General features: G+C 41.4%; 1 protein-coding gene across 1 annotated transcript in view; it reads left to right on the top strand.

The window, feature by feature from the left end:
- Window positions 1-21,015, top strand: part of KCNT2 (potassium sodium-activated channel subfamily T member 2) — a 286,825-nt gene that overhangs the window by 240,726 nt on the left and 25,084 nt on the right. The window contains exons 23-25 of the mRNA XM_073358218.2: window positions 10,949-11,050; window positions 14,598-14,681; window positions 16,348-16,476. Coding sequence (XP_073214319.1) covers window positions 10,949-11,050; window positions 14,598-14,681; window positions 16,348-16,476 — 315 coding nt within the window. The remainder of the gene's footprint in view (window positions 1-10,948; window positions 11,051-14,597; window positions 14,682-16,347; window positions 16,477-21,015) is intronic.

Genomic DNA, 21,015 nt, shown 5'->3' with positions numbered 1-21,015 from the left:
CCCTGCTCAAAATCAGGACCCATCCCCAATTAAATCATCCCAGCCACGGCTTTGTCAAGCCTGACCTTAAAAACTTCTAAGGAAGGAGATTCCACCACCTCCCCAGGCAACGCATTCCAGTGTTTCACCACCCTCCAAGTGAAAAAGTTTTTCCTAATATCCAACCTAAACCTCCCCCACTGCAACTTGAGACCATTACTCCTTGTCCTGTCCTCTTCCACCACTGAGAATAGTCTAGAACCATCCTCTCTGGAACCACCTCTCAGGTAGTTGAAAGCAGCTATCAAATCCCCCCTCATTCTTCTCTTCTGCAGACTAAACAATCCCAGTTCCCTCAGCCTCTCCTCATAAGTCATGTGTTCCAGACCCCGAATCATTTTTGTTGCCCTTCACTGGACTGTCTCCAATTTATCCACATCCTTCTTGTAGTGTGGGGCCCAAAACTGGACACAGTACTCCAGATGAGGCCTCACCAATGTCGAATAGAGGGGAACGATCAAGTCCCTCGATCTGCTCGCTATGCCCCTACTTATACATCCCAAAATGCCATTGGCCTTCTTGGCAACAAGGGCACACTGCTGACTCATATCCAGCTTCTCGTCCACTGTAACCCCTAGGTCCTTTTCCGCAGAACTGCTGCCTAGCCATTCGGTCCCTAGTCTGTAGCTGTGCATTGTGTTCTTCTGTCCTAAGTGCAGGACCCTGCACTTATCCTTATTGAACCTCATCAGATTTCTTTTGGCCCAATCCTCCAATTTGTCTAGGTACCTCTGTATCCTATCCCTACCCTCCAGCGTATCTACCACTCCTCCCAGTTTAGTATCATCCGCAAATTTGCTGAGAGTGCAATCCACACCATCCTCCAGATCATTTATGAAGATATTGAACAATCCGACCCCTGGGGCACTCCACTTGACACCGGCTGCCAACTAGATATGGAGCCATTGATCACTACCCGTTGAGCCCAACAATCTAGCCAACTTTCTACCCACCTTATAGTGCATTCATCCAGCCCATACTTCCTTAACTTGCTGACAAGAATACTGTGGGAGACCGTGTCAAAAGCTTTGCTAAAGTCAAGAAACAATACATCCACTGCTTTCCCTTCATCCACAGAACCAGTAATCTCATCATAGAAGGCAATTAGATTAGTCAGGCATGACCTTCCCTTGGTGAATCCATGCTGACTGTTCCTGATCACTTTCCTCTCATGTAAGTGCTTCAGGATTGATTCTTTGAGGACCTGCTCCATGATTTTTTCCGGGGACTGAAGTGAGGCTCACTGGCCTGTAGTTCCCAGGATCCTCCTTCTTCCCTTTTTTAAAGATTGGCACTACATTAGCCTTTTTCCAGTCATCCGGGACTCCCCCGTTCGCCACGAGTTTTCAAAGATAATGGCCAATGGCTCTACAATCACAAACGCCAGTTCCTTTAGCACTCTCGGATGCAACTCATCCGGCCCCATGGACTTGTGCACGTCCAGCTTTTCTAAATAGTCCCTAACCACCTCTTTCTCCATAGAGGGCTGGCCATCTCTTCCCCATGTTGTGATGCCCAGCGCAGCAGTCTGGGAGCTGACCTTGTTCGTGAAGACAGAGGCAAAAAAAGCATTGAGTACATTAGCTTTTTCCACATCCTCTGTCACTAGGTTGCCTCCCTCATTCATTAAGGGGCCCACACTTTCCTTGGCTTTCTTCTTGTTGCCAACATACCTGAAGAAACCCTTCTTGTTACTCTTGACATCTCTTGCTAGCTGCAGCTCCAGGTGCTATTTGGCCCTCCTGATTTCATTTCTACATGCCCGAGCAATATTTTTATACTCTTCCCTGGTCATATGTCCAACCTTCCACTTCTTGTAAGCTTCTTTTTTATGCTTAAGATCAGCTAGGATTTCACCGTTAAGCCAAGCTGGTCGCCTGCCATATTTACTATTCTTTCAACACATCGGGATGGTTTGTCCCTGTAACCTCAACAGGGATTCCTTGAAATACAGCCAGCTCTCCTGGACTCCTTTCCCCTTCATGTTAGTCCCCCAGGGAATCCTACCCATCCGTTCCCTGAGGGAGTCGAAGTCTGCTTTCCTGAAGTCCAGGGTCCGTATCCTGCTGCTTACCTTTCTTCCCTGCATCAGGATCCTGAACTCAACCAACTCATGGTCACTGCCTCCCAGATTCCCATCCACTTTTGCTTCCCCTACTAATTCTTCCCGGTTTGTGAGCAGCAGGTCAAGAAAAGCTCCCCCCCTAGTTGGCTCCTCTAGCACTTGCACCAGGAAATTGTCCCCTATGCTTTCCAAAACTTCCTGGATTGTCTATGCACGGCTGTATTGCTCTCCCAGCAGATATCAGGAAAATTAAAGTCACCCATGAGAACCAGGGCATGCGATCTAGTAGCTTCCGCGAGCTGCCAGAAGAAAGCCTCATCCACCTGGTCCGGTGGTCTATAGCAGACCTCTGTATATTTGACCTGACTTTTATACAGATGTACTTCCCCTCTGCCCCCATCTCATTTGGAATGAGGCATATTTCCTCCATTATTTTTTACTACTGTTTCATTTATAAACACAGATAATTATATCTGAAATAACATGAGCCAGTTAGTTTGCAGTAGTGACATATGGGCTGTTTAAAAAAATCCAAATATTGTTAAAGCTGCATCTGTACTTTGGTGTCAATTCATTAGCTTCAATGGAGCTGAAATGATATTCATCTGCTGAGAATCTGACCCTATATTTTAAGCTCATCTCTGTGGAAGAGTTCATCTTTGAATTCTTCTCTCTTCCTCTTCATTGCTTTGTATCTTAGTACAAGTTACAAACTTTGTTGCTGTCCTTCACTGTGATTTTTAACCAATAAACCAATAAATTTTCTCCTTTCCCACCCTTCCCATGCTAAAGGTTGTTATGTCTCCCTTATGAAGAATTGAAGTCTAAATTTTAATATCAGGAATTCAGTAAAGTGCAAATATATACTCCCCAAAGATTATAAATGAGATAATTCTAATTATTATTTTTCTGGGTTCTGGATCAGTCTCAAATACAACATGAGCAGTTACCAAGGCTGTCAAACAGAAAGGACACTTTACTGTTCCTCTCAATATGCCAGCCATTCTGTCAATACTATATACTCTTGTATAGCCCCATAGTTGTGTCCCCTTCCAGGTTCTTGCATCTTCCTCAGAAGCATGGGGTACTTGCCACTGTTGGAGTCAGGTTACTGTGCTAGATGGATAAATGGTCTGATCAAATGGAGCTATTGACATTGGAGAAGGGGGCATACCTCAAAGTCCAGATCCAGCCCTACATCTCTCTATGCCACTGGGTAAGTCTGCACTGGAGATGGGAGCTACAATTTCCAGCTTGATTAGACATACTCGCACTAGCTCTAAGAGAGCTAGCATTCTAAAAATAGCAATGTAGCCATGGCAGCACAAGTGGCAGGAGGAGCCAGCCACCAGAGTACATACCTAGAATCTTGGATGGGCTATTACTTTGGGCAGCTAGTCCCTCCCACTGCCATGGCTACACCTCTATTTTTAGTGAACTAACTCAGCCAGACCTCATGCAGGACTGGAAATTATGCCTTCCCTCTTCAGCGTAGACATACCCACTGACACAATGGTCAGCGCAGCTCCTTTAACACCACACTAAACAACACTTAAGTGATAATGTCATGACATATGAGAGAGAGAGAGAAAGAAATGGAAGGAATTTGGTCCAAATATAAACACAGGAGGAACGCAAAACCGAGAAGTAAAATGTCAAAGAATAAACATGGACTTTCTCTGAGGAAAGTATTGCTGAAGGTTAAGGGAAAGCTGATGGGCACGACCCACTGTGAGGGAAGCTTCCTAGCTTTCTAGTTTACAACGTAAAATACGTAGAGAAAATATTAATATAGTGATGAACTGTTTCTCATCTTACAAAAGAGTGTCTAACAAAGATTCAGAATTTCCTAGCCCGGAGCGCAGAGCCACTGACAGGAGACATTCATGTGGAGGAGACAACTAAAGGAACATTGAACTTGATCCATTGATGCATTTTAACACGCAATTTACAGATCTATGGGTGTTTGTAGTTATACAAGCCATGCTCATGCCAGGCTCTTTTCTCGTGCCCCTAGATGAACAATTCCATAAATATTTATGTTGTCCCCTTTCCCATGAAGTAATTCCAAAAGTCTCATTGGGAAAGCTGCTGAGCACCACACTTATTATGAAGCAACTGCTGGTGACACTCTGATGTCATTGTGGCTTGTACAGCAGCAGAATTCTCTGGAAATCCCATGAGCCTGAAGATAAAACATATCCTAGGCAAAATATGCCTGAGTGAGCATTTTATTACTCACAAATCTCTTAAGCAAAAGTAAAGAAAAGCAAGCTGGTAATAAGAAGCAGAGTAGAGATGGAAGATGAAGGATTTAAAAGAAAGAGGGGAGGGGGGAAACACATTTACAGTCCCCCTCCCACACTTACAAGCTCCTGTTTTGAAATAAGCTGGGCAGGAATAACAAAGATCCTCTCCTACCTCTTTTCAAAATTGAAACATCAGCCAAAAAATATTCCCAAAACATGGCATGTCTTCCCTCCCACCCCACCTTGTTGCCACCAAAACAGAATCCTCTACAAATTATACTGAGCAGACAGAAGGGTACAATTTATACCTTCCATTTGTTTTCTGCTAGGCGATTGAATCCAGAGCCCATACTCTTTGTAATATTTTTGGCATAAATCTAAAAAGTTGTATATAGTTTATATAATTTAATTTCATGAAGAGTAAATACCTATATCAAAGTAGTAAATGAAAAACAGTCTTACACTTTAAGCACTCACCTATAAGATATATTTCATAAAAATGAACATGAAATCTCCTCAACTCTATTCCACTATACTAAAGATGAATATCTAGCAGCATGATCAAATCTATGGGTCTGATCCTCAAAACAATTGCATGAGTAGCCCTTATTCTTAGGCCTAGTCTCATTTACCTCAATGATACTATTTGTGAACGGAAGGACTGCTAATGTAAATTTTCAGGATTAGGCCCTGTATATTTAATCAGAAACATGCAGCTACTAAAAATTCTTTACTAGTGTTAAAAAGTGAAGTATCTGAAAATAAATGATTATCATGAATACATCACAGAAGGAGCCAATAGAGATGTTCCTGAGAGCAAATTTTAGTAATGATTAGGACTGCACAGTAAATGCTTCCAATCCTGGCCAAAACCCAAGCCAAATCAAAAGTATTTTTTGTAAGTGAGATTGTGTCACTGTCTTTTTTCAGTGTTGGAATTTTCAGCTCACAAGCTCTATTTACTTCTAATTCTCTTTTTATCCTGAGATTCAAGTCACAAATTTACTATATCAAAAAGATTCTTATTAACTACAAAGGCTAGATTCAAACTTCCCACAAATCTGGAAGATAATGGGATAATAATGTGGTTTTGGTTCAAGCCTGTTATTTAATAGTAACTTATTATATGACTTGTAGCCTTTCAAACTAACCTGCTTGCTTGCATATTTGGTTTATTGTAATAGGTTTATAGATTTATATTAAAGTAAGTTTGGCTGTAATGCAAGAGACCTACAGGCCAAAAACCTGTATGTTAAGCTAAGGCAAAGTTAGCATATCTATATTAAGACCTTTTACCCAGAAAAGTAAAGTTGACATATATCTTGTTACCTGCATAGATGAGTGTCCACGCATATGTCTAAGACCTTTTATCTAGACCAATAGACAATGGAAGAATGGCATAGGGTGGTTTTCAATTTGTACCCACAGACTTAAAAGGTACACCACAAGGAAACTTATGTGCGTATGTACATGTCATCAGTATGCACATACATACTAGCCTATGGAGTAAGCATACCCTAACATTTTGTGGGTGAGGAATGAAATTTGGGCATAGGAGGAAGGATTTCCAGCACTTGTGCCCTATAAAAGAGGTGACCCACCTCGCCAGAGTACTCCACTCTATCTTACTTACTTTTACTCACTCTTTCTATTTTATTTTATTCTATCTGCCTACTATGACTACTACTATAAGTAGGCTATAATTGTTCTTCTTAAATTTTAAGTTTCAAGGGAACTAGGCTAAGCTTGGTTTTCCTAAGTTTTATTCTTATTTTGTTTATTAGGTTTTGATTTTAAGTTTAAGTTAGTCAAGTAAACCCTAAGTTAGTTCTGATAGCTCTTAGTATTAGTTTCTTCTAAGCACTGCATCTCTCACTCAAAAATTGAGAAACCTGAATTGCAAGGCTGGTCCTGTGTCTCTTACCACCAGGTTATCAAGGAAGGGTGTGAGTATACTAACCAAAGCTTTGTTGCATATAATCCTATATTATCATATGTATCTTTTGAATAGCAGTAATGCAATTGTAACTTTGTAACTCTGAGTATTTTACTATTTACTTACTATTATTGATTTTAATAAAAAGTCTTTAAGGCTATATCTGTCTCAGTGTGAGTTTCTTATCATACCCCCCGAGGGTCCTTTGTAAATTCTGTGGATTAAATTAAATTAAATTGATAAATTAAATTATTATGAATACACCCTACATCAGGCTACAGACTAGATAGATAGTATAGAATAGAAGAGGAAGAGAGCTAGAGTAGAAAAAGAATACTCTAGCGAGGTGGGTATACTCCTGGCTGGCTCACCAGTCTGTAGCCTGATTTAGGATGTACTAACAATATTAATTTATCAATTTAATTCTTATTTAAATTAATACTATTAATAATAATAAAGTATTATTAATAGTATGGGTTTTAGGCTCGCCAATCTGTTTGATCAGAAGATAAAAAGTTCTTGTCCAGAATCAGGCATCACAGAATTTACAAAGGACCCTCAGGAGCCAACACTAAGTGTGTGGAAAAATAGGCTTACTGTTGGAACACCTTCTCATGGCTGAGTATAGGGTAGCAGGTTTATTTTCTCTCTAATGCCCCTGTCGCTGGTTCATCTTGTCCAACAGTGAATTCTCTACTTGCAACTGAGTGCTCCTGTGAGGTTATGCTTTAGTCCCACCTCTTTTGGAGTAACAAAGTCCAATGACCTTACAAAAAAGTATTTGATTACAACTCTGGGCCCCCTGATCCTCATATTTTTCTCTCAGAGGCTATCAGCACTCCTTATCAAGGGCTTTATGTCATCTTCCCCAATAGCTGGTAGGGTAATCCAGACCCTCCTGCTATACTGGATTCTAGTCCAGGGAGCCTATAGCCAGCAGCCAAGGTCTGAACCATCAGACTCATTGCTTCCACCTCCCTGGACTTCTTCCTACCATAGCCCATCAGCAGGATTCTCTCATAGTGTCTAAACTTATCCTTTTCTCATGGCCAGGACTCCCCTCTGGAATTCTCCCAACAAATTCCCAAAGTATAGGTACAAACATAAATCCAGTTTTACCCTCCTCAGGTTTGATCTTTCATTCTTTTCTGTTCTTCTTTCATTCTTTTCTGTTTTGACCATCTCCCAGGGGTCTCTCCCTAGAACACCAAAGCCAGCCCCATTACAATGGCTCACTGCCAGAAGTTACTCCACCTCAATGACTGTTTTATGTCACTCCTAATCTCCTACCAGACTTTGCTACGTAGAAAAAAATTCCACAGCCAACACTCCCTGTAGGGATCCTCCTTGACCCTGCCAGTCTTCCCCACTTACTTATCACAGAAGGTAATAGCAGACTCTCTCTCTGCAATCCCCTTCTAAGTTGTACTTCCATTATTTAGAGTCACCTGCTCCTTCCCCAGCTGGGTTTCATCTTTAATTAATCCTGGCATATCCTCCAGGTGCAATCAGGTAGCATAATTGGCCTCTCAAACCCATATTTATTCTTTCAGCACCAGGATGATGCATATACCCCACTAGAGTACTTCTGCTCATTCTACCTTAAAAACATTTATACCTGGGAACTAATCTCCCTTTAAATGGTTTTCATAGCTGCTGTGTTTCTAATAATTATGGTCTTTAAAAATAGGAATGAACTCTAGGCTACGTAATATATGTTAGTACCAATACTTCCTTTGCTCAAAGGCATTTGCCACCTTCTATGAAAATACATCTTTTAGAGATTTTTTTAATCGTGTTTTAGATTTTAATAGAAAAAATCTTTGTGTGATGGTTAAAACACATATAGAAAGGATATTCTCTATTAGAATAAGTGGGGTTTTAGAGTAACTTCTATAAATCCCTTATGTTTTCATCCATTACATAGCACTTCCCCATAAGGCTAGACCTACTATTTTAAAGCTTAATGTTCTGGCCAAATACGCATAAGGACTAGGGGAGCAGGAGGGTGCAGAGTTTTATCTGCATGTTCATTTCCCTTTGACCAACTTCCTTATGGAAGTGCTTGAATGTGCATACTAACTGTGTATAGAGCCTAATAACTCTGTCATTAATGGATAAATCGTTGGCCCTGGTCATGTGGGGTGAGCAGAGATGGGAGGTACTGAACCTTATCTGAGAGGAACAAGATTTTTTGGGGGTGGGGGTGGTAGTGAGGTAAATGCACAAGTGAATTCATTAGCTGGGGAGGTCTCTAGGGAGATAGCATGGACCCAGCCAGTTCTGACAGTGGAATAGGGACCAGTTCAGGGAGCCTTTGCAAATATGTGTACTGTGGAGAACACTGGACAAGTGGAGTGGAAACCAAGACCAGCTGCAGTAGTTGAAGACCGAGGAACCTGACCTACTCTAACGATGACCTATTGTAGGTTGTTTGGGATGGCCACTATAAAAAAAATGAATATTGACAGCTGCAGCTGGGGAGACAGCAATTTTCCATTATACTCTTTATCTCCCCCTTTCCATCCCCCCAACATGCTCATTCTTTCCCTTTATGCACCCAAAGAAGTAGAGAAGAAGTAGAGCATCTGTTAACACTGCTTCCCAACGGCATGTCACAACAGGAGATGTGCACATCTCCACAGAGTTTGTGTAGCTTGGCACTTCTTCACACCGGTGGGCAAAGGAAGCATTTTGCCTCAAGTACACACAATTCTCTGCATGTAGACTGGTGACAGAACTCCTGTAGAAGTTAATGTGAGTTTTGCATGTGAAAGAATTGCAAGCTCTGGCAACCAATCATTTAAGTGTCTGGGAGGTTTCATTTGAACCAAGTAATAAATTGAGGTTACATCTCAGTGTAACTGGACAATCAAAAAATGTGCATGAGTTTTCACTAGAACTATCAATAAATTATCTGTTTGCCTCAAATCTCGGTGGACAGAAAGAAAGTTACAGTGACACTGATATTTCATTATTCATATAGCAGATGAACACTTGAACACTAGTCAACTGGCACGCTCTGATATTAGTACCACAGTAACATCTTTGCATTGCTATAATTTTAGGAAAACAATGGATTATTAGTTGCATTTGGAGGTGGGGATGTTATCTATGTTGTCACTCTTCATTGCTTAATAACCATCTAGGAGCTAGTCAAATTTAAATTTAATAAAGATAGTAAGTTTGGCATAAAACTCTGTATTTTCCTCATTTTAAAAAGAAACAACAAGTGTTAAAATTAAACAATGTTGAGTCCTTGTGGCACCTTAGAGACTAAAATTTATTTGGGCATAAGCTTTCATGGGCTAGAATCCACTTCATCACATGCATGGAGTGGTAAATACAGTACCAGATATGCATCTGATGAAGTGGGTTCTAGCCCATGAAAGCTTATGCCCAAAGAAATTTGTTAGTCTCTTAGGTGTCACAAGGACTCCTCATTGTTTTTGCTGATACAGACTAACACGGCTACAACTCTGAAACCTCTAAGAATGTTGTCAGTCTGCTTTAGCTCAAAAGGAGCCTAGTTTTTAAAATAAATTCCACTGATGTCATATTTTAAGTGATTTTACTAGATATGTTAAACTGGAAAGAATTTTCCTACTTTGACTTTTTTTTTATAGTGTTTATACAAATCAACATGTATTCACAACAAAAATGTCAAACAATGAAAAACAGCAGGGGTGACAGCATGAAATTCAACATGAGTACATATAAATGACACATTGGTTCCAGCAGTCTGCCATTCTGCAGGCAAATGTGTCTGTTTAACTTGGAAATTTGCAGAGTATCTTTACCACACTAACCCATTGTGCATGACATCTGTTGGATTGAAAGCCTGCATTTCGTTTATCACTGATTTCTTGAAAATGCCTCAAACCTGTTAGCGCTCTCCCCCCGATAGCTGGGGGAACAAGCAGCAGCAAGATCTAATGTAGTTTATCTGTAAAGAAAGAGGAAGGGGGGAGGGAAGAGAGCATCACTGTAATGTTTCTATGCTTTTGCTGTTTCTATTTCCCTTCCCCAAAGGTATCAAAACAGCAGCCTCTGGCCCCATCTAGCTTCCACCTCCTCTTCTTTCCCTGTTCAGTAACCTCCCAACCCCTGAAATAGAACCCTATTATTTTCTTTTTAGTGGCTCCCTGTACAAGCCTCAGACATCAGAAAAGGGAACTTCTAAAAGGGTTTGGTGCCTCCTCACTAGATACAGTGGGCCTGATCTAAAACCCATTGATGGCAACAGAAAGACTCCCATTGGATTCAATGGGCTTTGGATCAGGTCCAGTATGAGTAGCCCTGTACTTCCCCTCTCTCCCAAAGATGGAATTACTCACAAAGGGTCTGATCAGACAGGCAGATCTGCTAGCATGGACCCATCGGTCTCCACACAGGTGCGGGGATCTCCACTAGCAGGATGAGAGCCAGGCAACATATCTAACAATCAGGCCTTTAATAATTGATTCTGACACCTGTAATTTGCTATGTTTTTGTTTCTATCTGTAAACACAAATGAATGACTACCCAGGGAGAGTAAATTTTACTTTTTGGTTGCTACAGTTTGTTCCAAGGAAGCACCAATGTGACATTATATACTGTGTTTTTTAAAAGAAAAAAGGAACCTCTGAAATTATTTCTTTATTTCTAACCTTTGAACAGAAAGAACGGGAGAAGGGTTCTAATCTGGCATTTATGTTTCGACTGCCTTTTGCTGCTGGAAGGGTTTTCAGCATCAGTATGTTGGACACCCTCCTGTACCAGGTACTGTACATGACAACACCTAATTTTCTTTAACATATGCTTTATCACAGCATAGATTTATATTTAATTGTTAGATGAGCCACTTTGTAATGTTTTATTGTATGCTGGCTGATGTTTTATGTATCGGGTTATTATTGCTTTACCTTTAATATATGAAAAACAAAGTTACTTTTAAAGTAGTGTAAGGAAAAGTTTTATTTTCTTTACAGTATTACTGTTATAGAATGATTTTTAGTAAAATGTTAACATTTTAAAGACATTATTTTAAGCATGTAACCCTCATGAGATTAGACAGATGATTCTGCAACTAGGGCTTCATACAGTGGCACACTGTGAATGTCCAGGAATCCACCCACACAGAACCAATTGCAGACCTGAGGCCATATAGGCCCAAGTTCTGGTTGGCCCTGTATACTGAGTGCACCAGAAAAGTCATCAGAAGAACAACAAATAAAGGCTCATTTACTACACTCAAAAATATTTCCAATCCAATAAAAAAATCCAATTAATAAACCCCAAGAAAGAAAAATAGTGTTTCACCAGGTCCCATGTCAGAGCTGCAGAAGGGAATGCCAAGACAGAGCCAAGAGGTCATGTCATATGCTCTGGATGTTAGTGTCTGTTCACTCACTAGTCCAACAGTGATAACGCTCTATGCAAATTGTTCCTGCTCTTCACCCTGAAAGATTGCACCTGGAGGTCTTCACAGCCAAAGTACAAGGGACATTAATAATGGATACTATAGGCATGCACTCATCTAGATTATGCCATTTACCGTGTAGTTGCCAGCTCTTGGCTTGTAGTGTTCTGCTTTACAAAGTCAGATCCTTGTCCTGCAAATGACTGACTTGACTCATCTGAGTAATCCCACTGAAACCAACAGAATGATTCACATGAGTGATGTCACTCACATGTGTTTGCTGTAACAAGCCCACAGTGCTGGACTGTGCCACACTTATTTACAACAAATAGTACCTACCTCTACATTTCCACTTGGTGTGAGTTGGGGTTGCAGAGTCTGGCTCTAACACAGCGGACTAAGTAAAGTCAACATGATGGTGATATAACATGCAGAGCAACTTCTTGAGGCTAAGTATCTCTATCAATTTTTTTTCCAATACAGGAGGTAGGTAAGTATATTGCTGCAAAAACAAAACCCCAAGATTTACAGCTATTCATCAATTGCTGTACATTTTGGAAATAAATGTATTTACTCACAAGGCATATTCTAACCCTGCCCCAGAATATGAGCACTGAATTTGGTGTTATTTTACAAGTGATAGATGAATGACGACACTCTTATGGAAACAGTTTTTTGTTATTATTAACTCCTGCCATCTTCAGTATTTTATATTTGTTGTTATACATGATCAGCCAGAATTCCCTTTGTATACAGAATGCCATTACTGGATGGAGTGAGGCAATTTACAATCAATAGAGCTGGCTTGGAATTTCTTGGCAGAAAATTTTTCATTGGAAAAAAACTTATTTGTCCAAACCAAGTTCTTCATCTAAACGTATCTGTTTTGATGAACATTTCATTGGGAAGGTTTCTGAGCTCCAGGATGGAATTTCTGTGGGGAGAGAAGCAACAGCCTAGTGGTGAGGACACTCACTTGGGATCATAGAATCACAGAACATCAGGGTTGGAAGGGACACCTCAGGAGGTCATCTAGTCTAACCCCCTGCTCAAAGCAGAACCTAATCCCCAACTAAGTCGCTTTGTCAAGCCTGACCTTAAAAGCCTCTAAGGGAGGAGATTCCACCACTGCCCTAGGTAACCCATTCCAGTGGTTCACCACCCTCCTAGTGAAAAAGCTTCTCCTAATATCCAACCTAAACCTCCCCCACTGCAATTTGAGACCATTACTCCTTGTTCTATCATTCAGGAGACTAGGTTCCATTCTCTGTCCCAAATCAGGTAGAGGATTTTTTTTTTTTTAAAAAAAGAGTATGGCAGTTCAGTTTAAACCAATTAAAGGAATGGTGTAGATCAGTGGTTCTCAAACCTTTGTTTTTCCTCAGATCACTTGAAAATTGCTGAGGGTCTCAGCGGACCACTTAGTGATCTTTCCAAATGTTGTTTGTACTGTTAGCTAACTATTGTAAAGCACTTTGGATAAAATACACAATACAAAAAAAGCTTAATTATTAACGCTTTTGGGTCCTACAAATAAAAGCACAGCGCTCATATTTTAATATCAGTAGTCTTACCTTTCTAATGTGGTGGATGTGTCCTCTCTCCCCCTCGCCATGGCAGACCCCGAGCTGGGGCTGGGAAAGAGGGCTGTCTCTCCCCGGCAGCCGCAGCCCTGCAGCTGGGGAAAGTTGCCCTTTCGCTGGCTGCCGCAGCCCTGCACATCCCAAATCCCCTATTCTCACCACACTCCCCCCTCCCACCTACTCCTTATTCCCCCCAAGGCCCCCACCTCACCTTACATGTGCATCTTCTCCAGGGCCCAGGCACCTAATTAGTAGCACCACGCCTGCACCTTCATTCTCTCGTACCAGGCGCATACCTTAGAGGGAACTATCCATGGACCACCTGAATGGAGCTCACGGACCACAGTTTGAGAACCTCTGGTGTAGATAATACTTAGTCCTGCCATGAGTGCAGGGGACTGGACTAGATGACCTCTCAAGATCTCTTCCAGTCCAATGATTCTGCAATTCAGTGAGTCCTAATAAACAAACTAAAGCAAAATAAGCCGGTTGAAATCAAAGAATGAATAGCCACATAGCCTTTTGCACCAGCTTAGCTAAACTAGCTTAAAAATACACCTTAAATTAAACCAGTACAACTTCTGGGTGTAGACAAGCCCTAAGATTAACCTGCCATAAAGGCTAATTATAAATCCAAGTCTGCCACTTTGACCAACAAGAATATATTGATTCTGTCTTGAACCAACCAAACATACAGCCAGCCACTGAAAGCCAGTACAGCATCATGAGGGAAGAGGATTGAAAGCTTTTCCTAAGCTCTGCCTCCCAATGCACAAGTAGGTAGATGGCACAGGACAGACTTGTTACAACTGAAGGAGACCATGAATAACCCTCTGCCCTTCCTGCAGCCCAGCCTAAGGGGAGAAGGATAGCTTAGATTCACTCATTTGAAAGTCAGAAGTGACCATTAGATCATCTAGTCTGACCTCTTATATAACACGGACTATAGAATTTCATTCATTTACCTCTGCGCTGAGCCCAGTAGCTTGTGTGGCAAAGCATCCTGTTTTGATATGAAGGCATCAAGAGACAGAGAATCCACCACTTCCTTTGGTAGTTTGTTTCAACACCCTATTTAAAAAAAATGCTGTATTTCTAGTTTCAATTGGTCTGCTTTTAAATTCCAGCCATTGGTTCTTGTTATGCCTTTCTCTGCTAGATTAAAGAGCCCTTAATGCCTCATATTTTCACCAGGAAAGAATGACCTGTTGTGAATACAAATATTTTCGTTCAGAATTCACACATGGTGCTGCTGACCTTGTAATCACCTGCTCATCTGTGCACTTAAACTTTCTTTTCTCTCTCTCTTTTTCTAATCTTGCAGTCATTTGTGAAGGATTATATGATCTCTATCACAAGACTTCTGCTGGGACTAGATACCACACCAGGATCTGGGTTTCTTTGTTCTGTAAGTTTTTTTTTTTTAAGTTGATTAAATGGTGCCATATAAGTTCTGTACCCTCCACACAATACCACTGCTCTTTTCGTACTGTGGTTTCTCTCATGAGAGTCCTATGAAGGCAGTTATTTTCTTTATCTTCAGAGTAGGAGTTCAGTAAAATTGGTAGAAAACTTCACTACTTTTCTTACCTGCAAAAGAAAAGAAACTTAAAAAGACATGTAAAGAAAAAATAAGGCAGAAAAAAACTGCAGATGTTATACCAGTGTTTGGAATTTAAATAAAGCTTTTGAAAAAAAACTCCATAGGTTGTCTATATTACTTTTGTATGGAGTAACAAACTCTTAAACTGAATTTAAAGAATATGAAAGTACCTATTAATGAAATTTATTAGCTATGTAAAGGCTAAATGTGGCTAGGACTTTATCCTGTGCTACCCCACTCACTTCAAATGAGTTTGCACTGGTGGTAAAATCAGGGCAGAACTGAGCCCTAAATATCAGATAAAGATAGAAAGCAAAAGTTAGTTGAGTTTCACATACTGTATTTCCTGCTCCTAGGAAATTAGAGGCATTATCATAGTTATTTGTTATTATATACTTCAGCATTCTTGAATCAATATTCATGAGTAACAAAGCAGCTTCCTTGGATGAGTTCTGTTATCTCAACCAACAATGAAAGATTTGTAGAAAGGGATCTGATAGTTTTAAAAGGAAAAGAAAATGGCATTCACTGGCACAGGCGTCATGTAAATAATGTATTCTATTCAGTCCAGTAGTCTCAAATGTGAAAGACGTTTCACAGCATGAATAAGCTGAAGTGAACTTGCAGATTCTGAGCTTACTATCAGGAGCAGCGATATTGCTCAATAAGGTCAATATTGGCAGTGTGATAGTCCTACTTCAGAGGATAAGGTTATGATCCAAAGACCACTGACGTCAAGAAGAATCTCTCCACTGGGCTTTGTATCAGGCTTTCCGGGCACCAGTTCTGCAATCCCTTCTTTACATGAATGGTCCCCGCTGACTTCCACAGGATTAGTCATGTAAGAAAGAGTTTACAAGACTGGGCACTTGGAAATGAAAGGCATCCCCTGGCTTAACAGTGCTTTAATACGTTTGTTTAAAAAGTTACATCTATTATTTTAAATATTTAACATTTTTCCCACCAGCTAGTCAACCATTATAACGGGATGCAAGCTGATGTACAGTGTCTTAAATTGGATCACACTGGTTGTATCTCAAATGTCCTAACTTTTTAAGTAAGACTACCATAGTAGTCATGGAAGATGTGGAAGAATTTTCAAATTCATTTCACATGACATTCATGCTTAATAGTGCTACTTTGATCTTTCTAACATTCTGGTTGCTGAGACAAGTAAAATAGATACACTTCTCCTAATGCCACATATCTCTTCTTAACTCAAATTACTCTTTATGATCCTCAATCTCTCCATAACACCTTATTTGTTCTGTCAGCCATTTTACTTTTATTTTACTCCAACACTTAACATGGATATTAGACAGTCAGTAAAAGAATTTTCAAATAATTTTAAAACTGTATGAGTGAAGCTCCCTTCCAAAATAGCAAGGCATTTGCTTGGGAAAGTCCCTTAGGAAGGAAAGAGCAAAACATTATGGAATTGGAACCTTACTTTCTGCTATTATTTTTCCAGATGAAAATCACAGAAGATGATCTATGGATTAGGACATATGCCAGACTATATCAGAAACTTTGTTCTTCAACAGGAGATATTCCTATTGGAATCTATAGAACTGAATCCCAAAAGCTTACAACATCTGAGGTTTGCCTGCTTTAATATACCAATTTCTAGTTTGGATAACCCATAGTAATACATTAAGATAGTGCAATGACTATACACAGTTAGAGAGGTCATACAGTATTATTGACGCTACTAAATATTTTTTAATTAAAGATGGAATGTAATACAATACCACAGGTATAACCTACTGTACTGTTTCAAGCAATCATGCCACTCAATAGTAAATTTATTCTTTTCATGTAGCAGTAGATGGTGCAGGGGGGAAATGGGTAGTGGCGCGCGGCCCAGGACGCCCACTGGTGCTGGGGGGGGGCTGTTTGCCTGGGCCAGCAGGTTCCCTACCTGGCTCCACGCCTCCCCTGCAGCAGCAGCAAAGTTTGGGAGTGGGAGGGGGTAGGGTCTTCCAAGTTTGAAAATTCTGGCCACATGAGTCCAGCTATTGCTACAGGAATTCTAGAATCACTAGTATAATAGATATTCCCCGGCAGTATTTTCTGTTGCCCAGATGTAGACTTTTACAAGCAGGGTTTTATACTAGAAAGAGTAATGACCTCGAAGTGTTGCCATATTAAGACTTCAATGCAGTGCTCCCAGGTTTATTCAAGTCTTTGAGCTTTATTGCAACTATTCATTCAATTTAGTATACAGTATCTGTTGTTGTGGTTCCACAATTAAGGGTGTTGTGGCACTTCATGTTAACAGCTTTTCCTCTCCTTTTCACTTTTTAGTCCAAACCAGTGGCTTTGGGCACATCAAGAGTTTAATCTGGAAAAGTGCTGAGCAACTCTCAGAGGTGATGAGAGCTGAGGCTGCTGAGCACCTTGCAGAATTGAATCCTTGTCAATAGCTTTTCTACAGCAATAATGAAAGAATCCAATAAACTGAAAGCTAATACGCACCACAAAGTAACCTCCAGTTACAAGACATTAGGCAATAGAGGACCAATCTGAAACCACAACAGCTCTTTAATTTCTGCGTATAGCACTCAGCTTACCAGGGGCATTACTGCTGTATGAACACCTTGGCCTAGAATCATGTGGCTCTCTATTGTCTGGATATACCGCAAGAAGGATAGGAGACTAGTTATGGGTTTTAATCGAGCTGCAATTTTATTATATAGATGTCTGGGACTACCCAGCAGATAAAGTGTACAGTGCAGGCAAATCCATACTTATTCAAATCAATGATCTGGGGCTTTCATCAGCCCACTTTGTTTCCATCCAGGTCCCCCAGCGGACCCATGGCTTGGACCTTACCATCCACCAGCCTCGTAAGAGGGTTAAGGAGGGCTATGAGAATGGGGGGGGGGTTGGCTCCCTGCTATACCAATCATAGGAGTCCCTGAACCCCCTTCCCCATTCTGTTCCTTTATCCAATTCCTCCTTTTAAGTCCTTTACCAGGCCATTTATCTGGTCACTGGCTAACCTCCCTATGGAGTACCTGCACTGAACATCCACCCAACCTTACAAAATAAGTTGCGACATATGGCCTACCACCTTTTCTATTCACCAGAAAAAGTCCATTCTCACACCTGCTGTGGAGAAGGTGAAAAAACACACACCCCACCAAAGCCAATTGTGGTGATGTGGGAAAAATTCCTTCCCAGACCCCCTTTAAAAGGGGCGACTTGCGTAATGCCCACAGCAGGTCCTAACCCAGCCTGCCATTCGCCTCCACTAGGGGAGGGAGGGTGGGTGGTGACTTCCTTGTTGCGTAGACAGAGAGTCTTGCCCCACCCAGGTTTCGTACCTTTATGCACATTCTGGTGGGGCGGGGAGGGAAGAGCCATTGCTGCAAAGCTAACCACTGAGCACCTTTTTTACAGCAGTTTCTGACCTTCATCTCCACCTCAGTTTTTCCATGTATATAAAGATTAATTCATCTTAATTCTTCCACTGCTATCAAAAATATCTGTCTCATCTAAAAACAGAGAAACAATTGACTATCTACCCAGGAGTACCAACTGGGAAACCAGAAAAGCTGACTATATACCAAAGACAGCTGGCTAAAAGAGTTTGGATCTATTAGTATGGTGGGATGGATATTTTGCAATCTTAAACAAAGACTTCTCTTTTCTTTGCTGCTGCCCTAGCTTCACTGCTTGTTTAAATCACAAAAGGTGAAGCTGAATACAGGCTAAGTTGAGTAAGTGAAACTTAATTAAGCCCAGTGCACTGTTCTGTCCACGTAGCAGAGTTGCTTACAGCCTGACTCCCTGCACGCCCTGTTCTACACGTGTCCTGTCAATAGCAGTCCCCCCCCCAGAATCATAGATCAGGGTTGAAGGAAAGGACCTCAGGAAATCTAGCCCAACACCCTGCTCAAACAGGACCAATCCCCAATTTTTGACCCAGATCCCTAAATGGCCCCCTCAAGGATTGAACTCAGCACCCTAGGTTTAGCAGGCCAATGCTCAAACCACTGAGCTATCCCTCCGCCCCCAGGTAATGCTGGCCCTTCCTTATTTTACAAGCACTTTAATATACACATTAAAAACAAAATAATTGACACCCAGACTCTCTCCTCCCCGCCACCCGATGTCCCCAGCTAGAGGTTGCTATTATGTAGCCAAGTTGGAGTCTCAATTTTACCACAGACTCAGCTGGTTACTTAGCTTTTGGGATAGGTTGGTCTCCTCAACAGGTAATCACACTGGGAATGATCCCTCTGTCTCCCTGTCACCTGTCTGTGAGTCTACTAAACTATCTTTCTGTGGAGTTTCCTCCTTGCCTGTGGGGTTAGCCTCTGGATGGTTCCATGTCTGTGTGTTCTGTAATGATCACTCTCTCTCTCTGTAGGCTCTCTCTGAGTGTTGTGTCTGCAGGATCATGCCTCCTGTTCCTTCAGATCACTTATCCCTCTTGTGCAGTCACCCTGTATAACCTGAGTGCCACCCTACCCCTCACAACTCCTTTAGTCCACATCTTCTGGTGTCTCTTGCATGGTTGGATTCTCACAGGTGTGAGAGACACCAGGGCCATTAGGTCCTTGGCTGAACTGTCATAGTCCTGTTGTGCCTCCTTTCCCTGATTGCTGGCTATCTGCTCTCTGCAGTATCTCCATCCTTCTGGCTGCAACAGGTCTCCTCTCATCAGTAGCAGTGTTTTGGTTGCGTGTCCCATCAGTGCCTGCACTGGACTGTTTTGGCACCCTTGTGATGAGGTACTCCTGTGTGCCAAAAATGCTAACAAGAGGTCTGACCCAGAGGAAGCAGCCTTGTGTAACAGTGTCTTTGCTGTTCTCACAACTGATTCCACCTTACCGTTATTCAGTGGCTATGTGGACGTGGAAGGGTCTCTGCTGCTTCTCAATTGCCTACTTCCAGTTCCAAATGAGGTTTGTGGTTGACTGGTCAGATCGTAACTCTGGTGTTTATAACTCTGAGATCCTATTGTAGATGAAGATTTATTAAATAGGAAAAGGAAATTAGAGACTTATTTACAAGGTAAAAGCAAGCAGACACCCTAAGGAGTTACAATCTGCAGTTTCAAAATATAATCTAGGCTTCTATAATCAGCAAGTTCTATTTAACCTTTAGGACTAACCGGGGCCAAGCAGCTGGGGATCTCTTGTTTATGCCTGGAAACACCTTCCTGCTCCCCATCTCCTCCAAGTCCAAGCATCATGAAGATACCTAGTTATTTTGATTCAGAGTTTTTATCCTTCTCCTGCCATGTGCTCTGAGCTGCATACTGAGCTGATGGGAAAAGTCCACTTCCATGACTCATCTTCAGAGGGAGGAGAGCAGAACAATAAGACTCTTAAATCCTATTGTTGATGGTTCTTCAACCTAGATTTATGGTGTTTCCAGCTGTAAAAATCCATGCTGTCTGCCTTGGGTCTCCTCTCTCAGGAGGTGTGTAACAATTTCTGTAGAAGAGCTGCTCTTCACACTAATTAATGTCCCTCTCCTATAAGGCCATTCAAATGGTCACCGAGGCTCAGAATAGGACTACTCAAATATTACACTATGAACACAAATGTTACAAGTAATATTACTGCACGAGCATTTAATAGTCTAAACACTAAGCACATTCTCATAATTCTAATACAAGTGATCCAGACAGATTCTACCTAAGTATTTGTTAATGTCCATTTGAGACATGGGGACCTGGGCATGAGCTGGTACTTGGCCTGCCAGTGTCACCACATGTAGCAGCCAGCGTGTAAGGTAGTAATACCAGGGTCTAGCCTTTGGATTTTGAAAAATTTGCATCACTCCACAGTTCCATTCTGCTTCAAGGAGCAATAGTTCCACAGGACTCCTAGGACTGCTGAGAGACAAAGCAGTGGTGAGCTTCAGCATAGTGCAGACCTCTCTGTCTTGCTCCCCAGTAAAGTAGAGTAACCATTTTACTTTCCTGCTGCTCTTGTCCTCATGCGTGACCAGGTCTGTGTACAGCTGGAATGCCTCCTTTCACCAGATCCATCACTGGGCTAGGTTTTTGTCATAAAAATAAAGGGAAGGGTAACCTCCTTTCTGTATACAGTGCTATAAAATTCCTCCTGGCCAGAGGCAGAACCCTTTCACCTGTAAAGGGTTAAGAAGCTAAGAACCT

This window comes from Lepidochelys kempii, chromosome 8 (assembly GCF_965140285.1).
Source record: "Lepidochelys kempii isolate rLepKem1 chromosome 8, rLepKem1.hap1, whole genome shotgun sequence".
In the NCBI taxonomy this organism is placed as follows: domain Eukaryota; kingdom Metazoa; phylum Chordata; order Testudines; family Cheloniidae; genus Lepidochelys; species Lepidochelys kempii.
The sequence above is the reverse complement of the archived record's forward strand: the minus strand, read 5'-3'. Positions and strand labels throughout refer to the sequence as shown.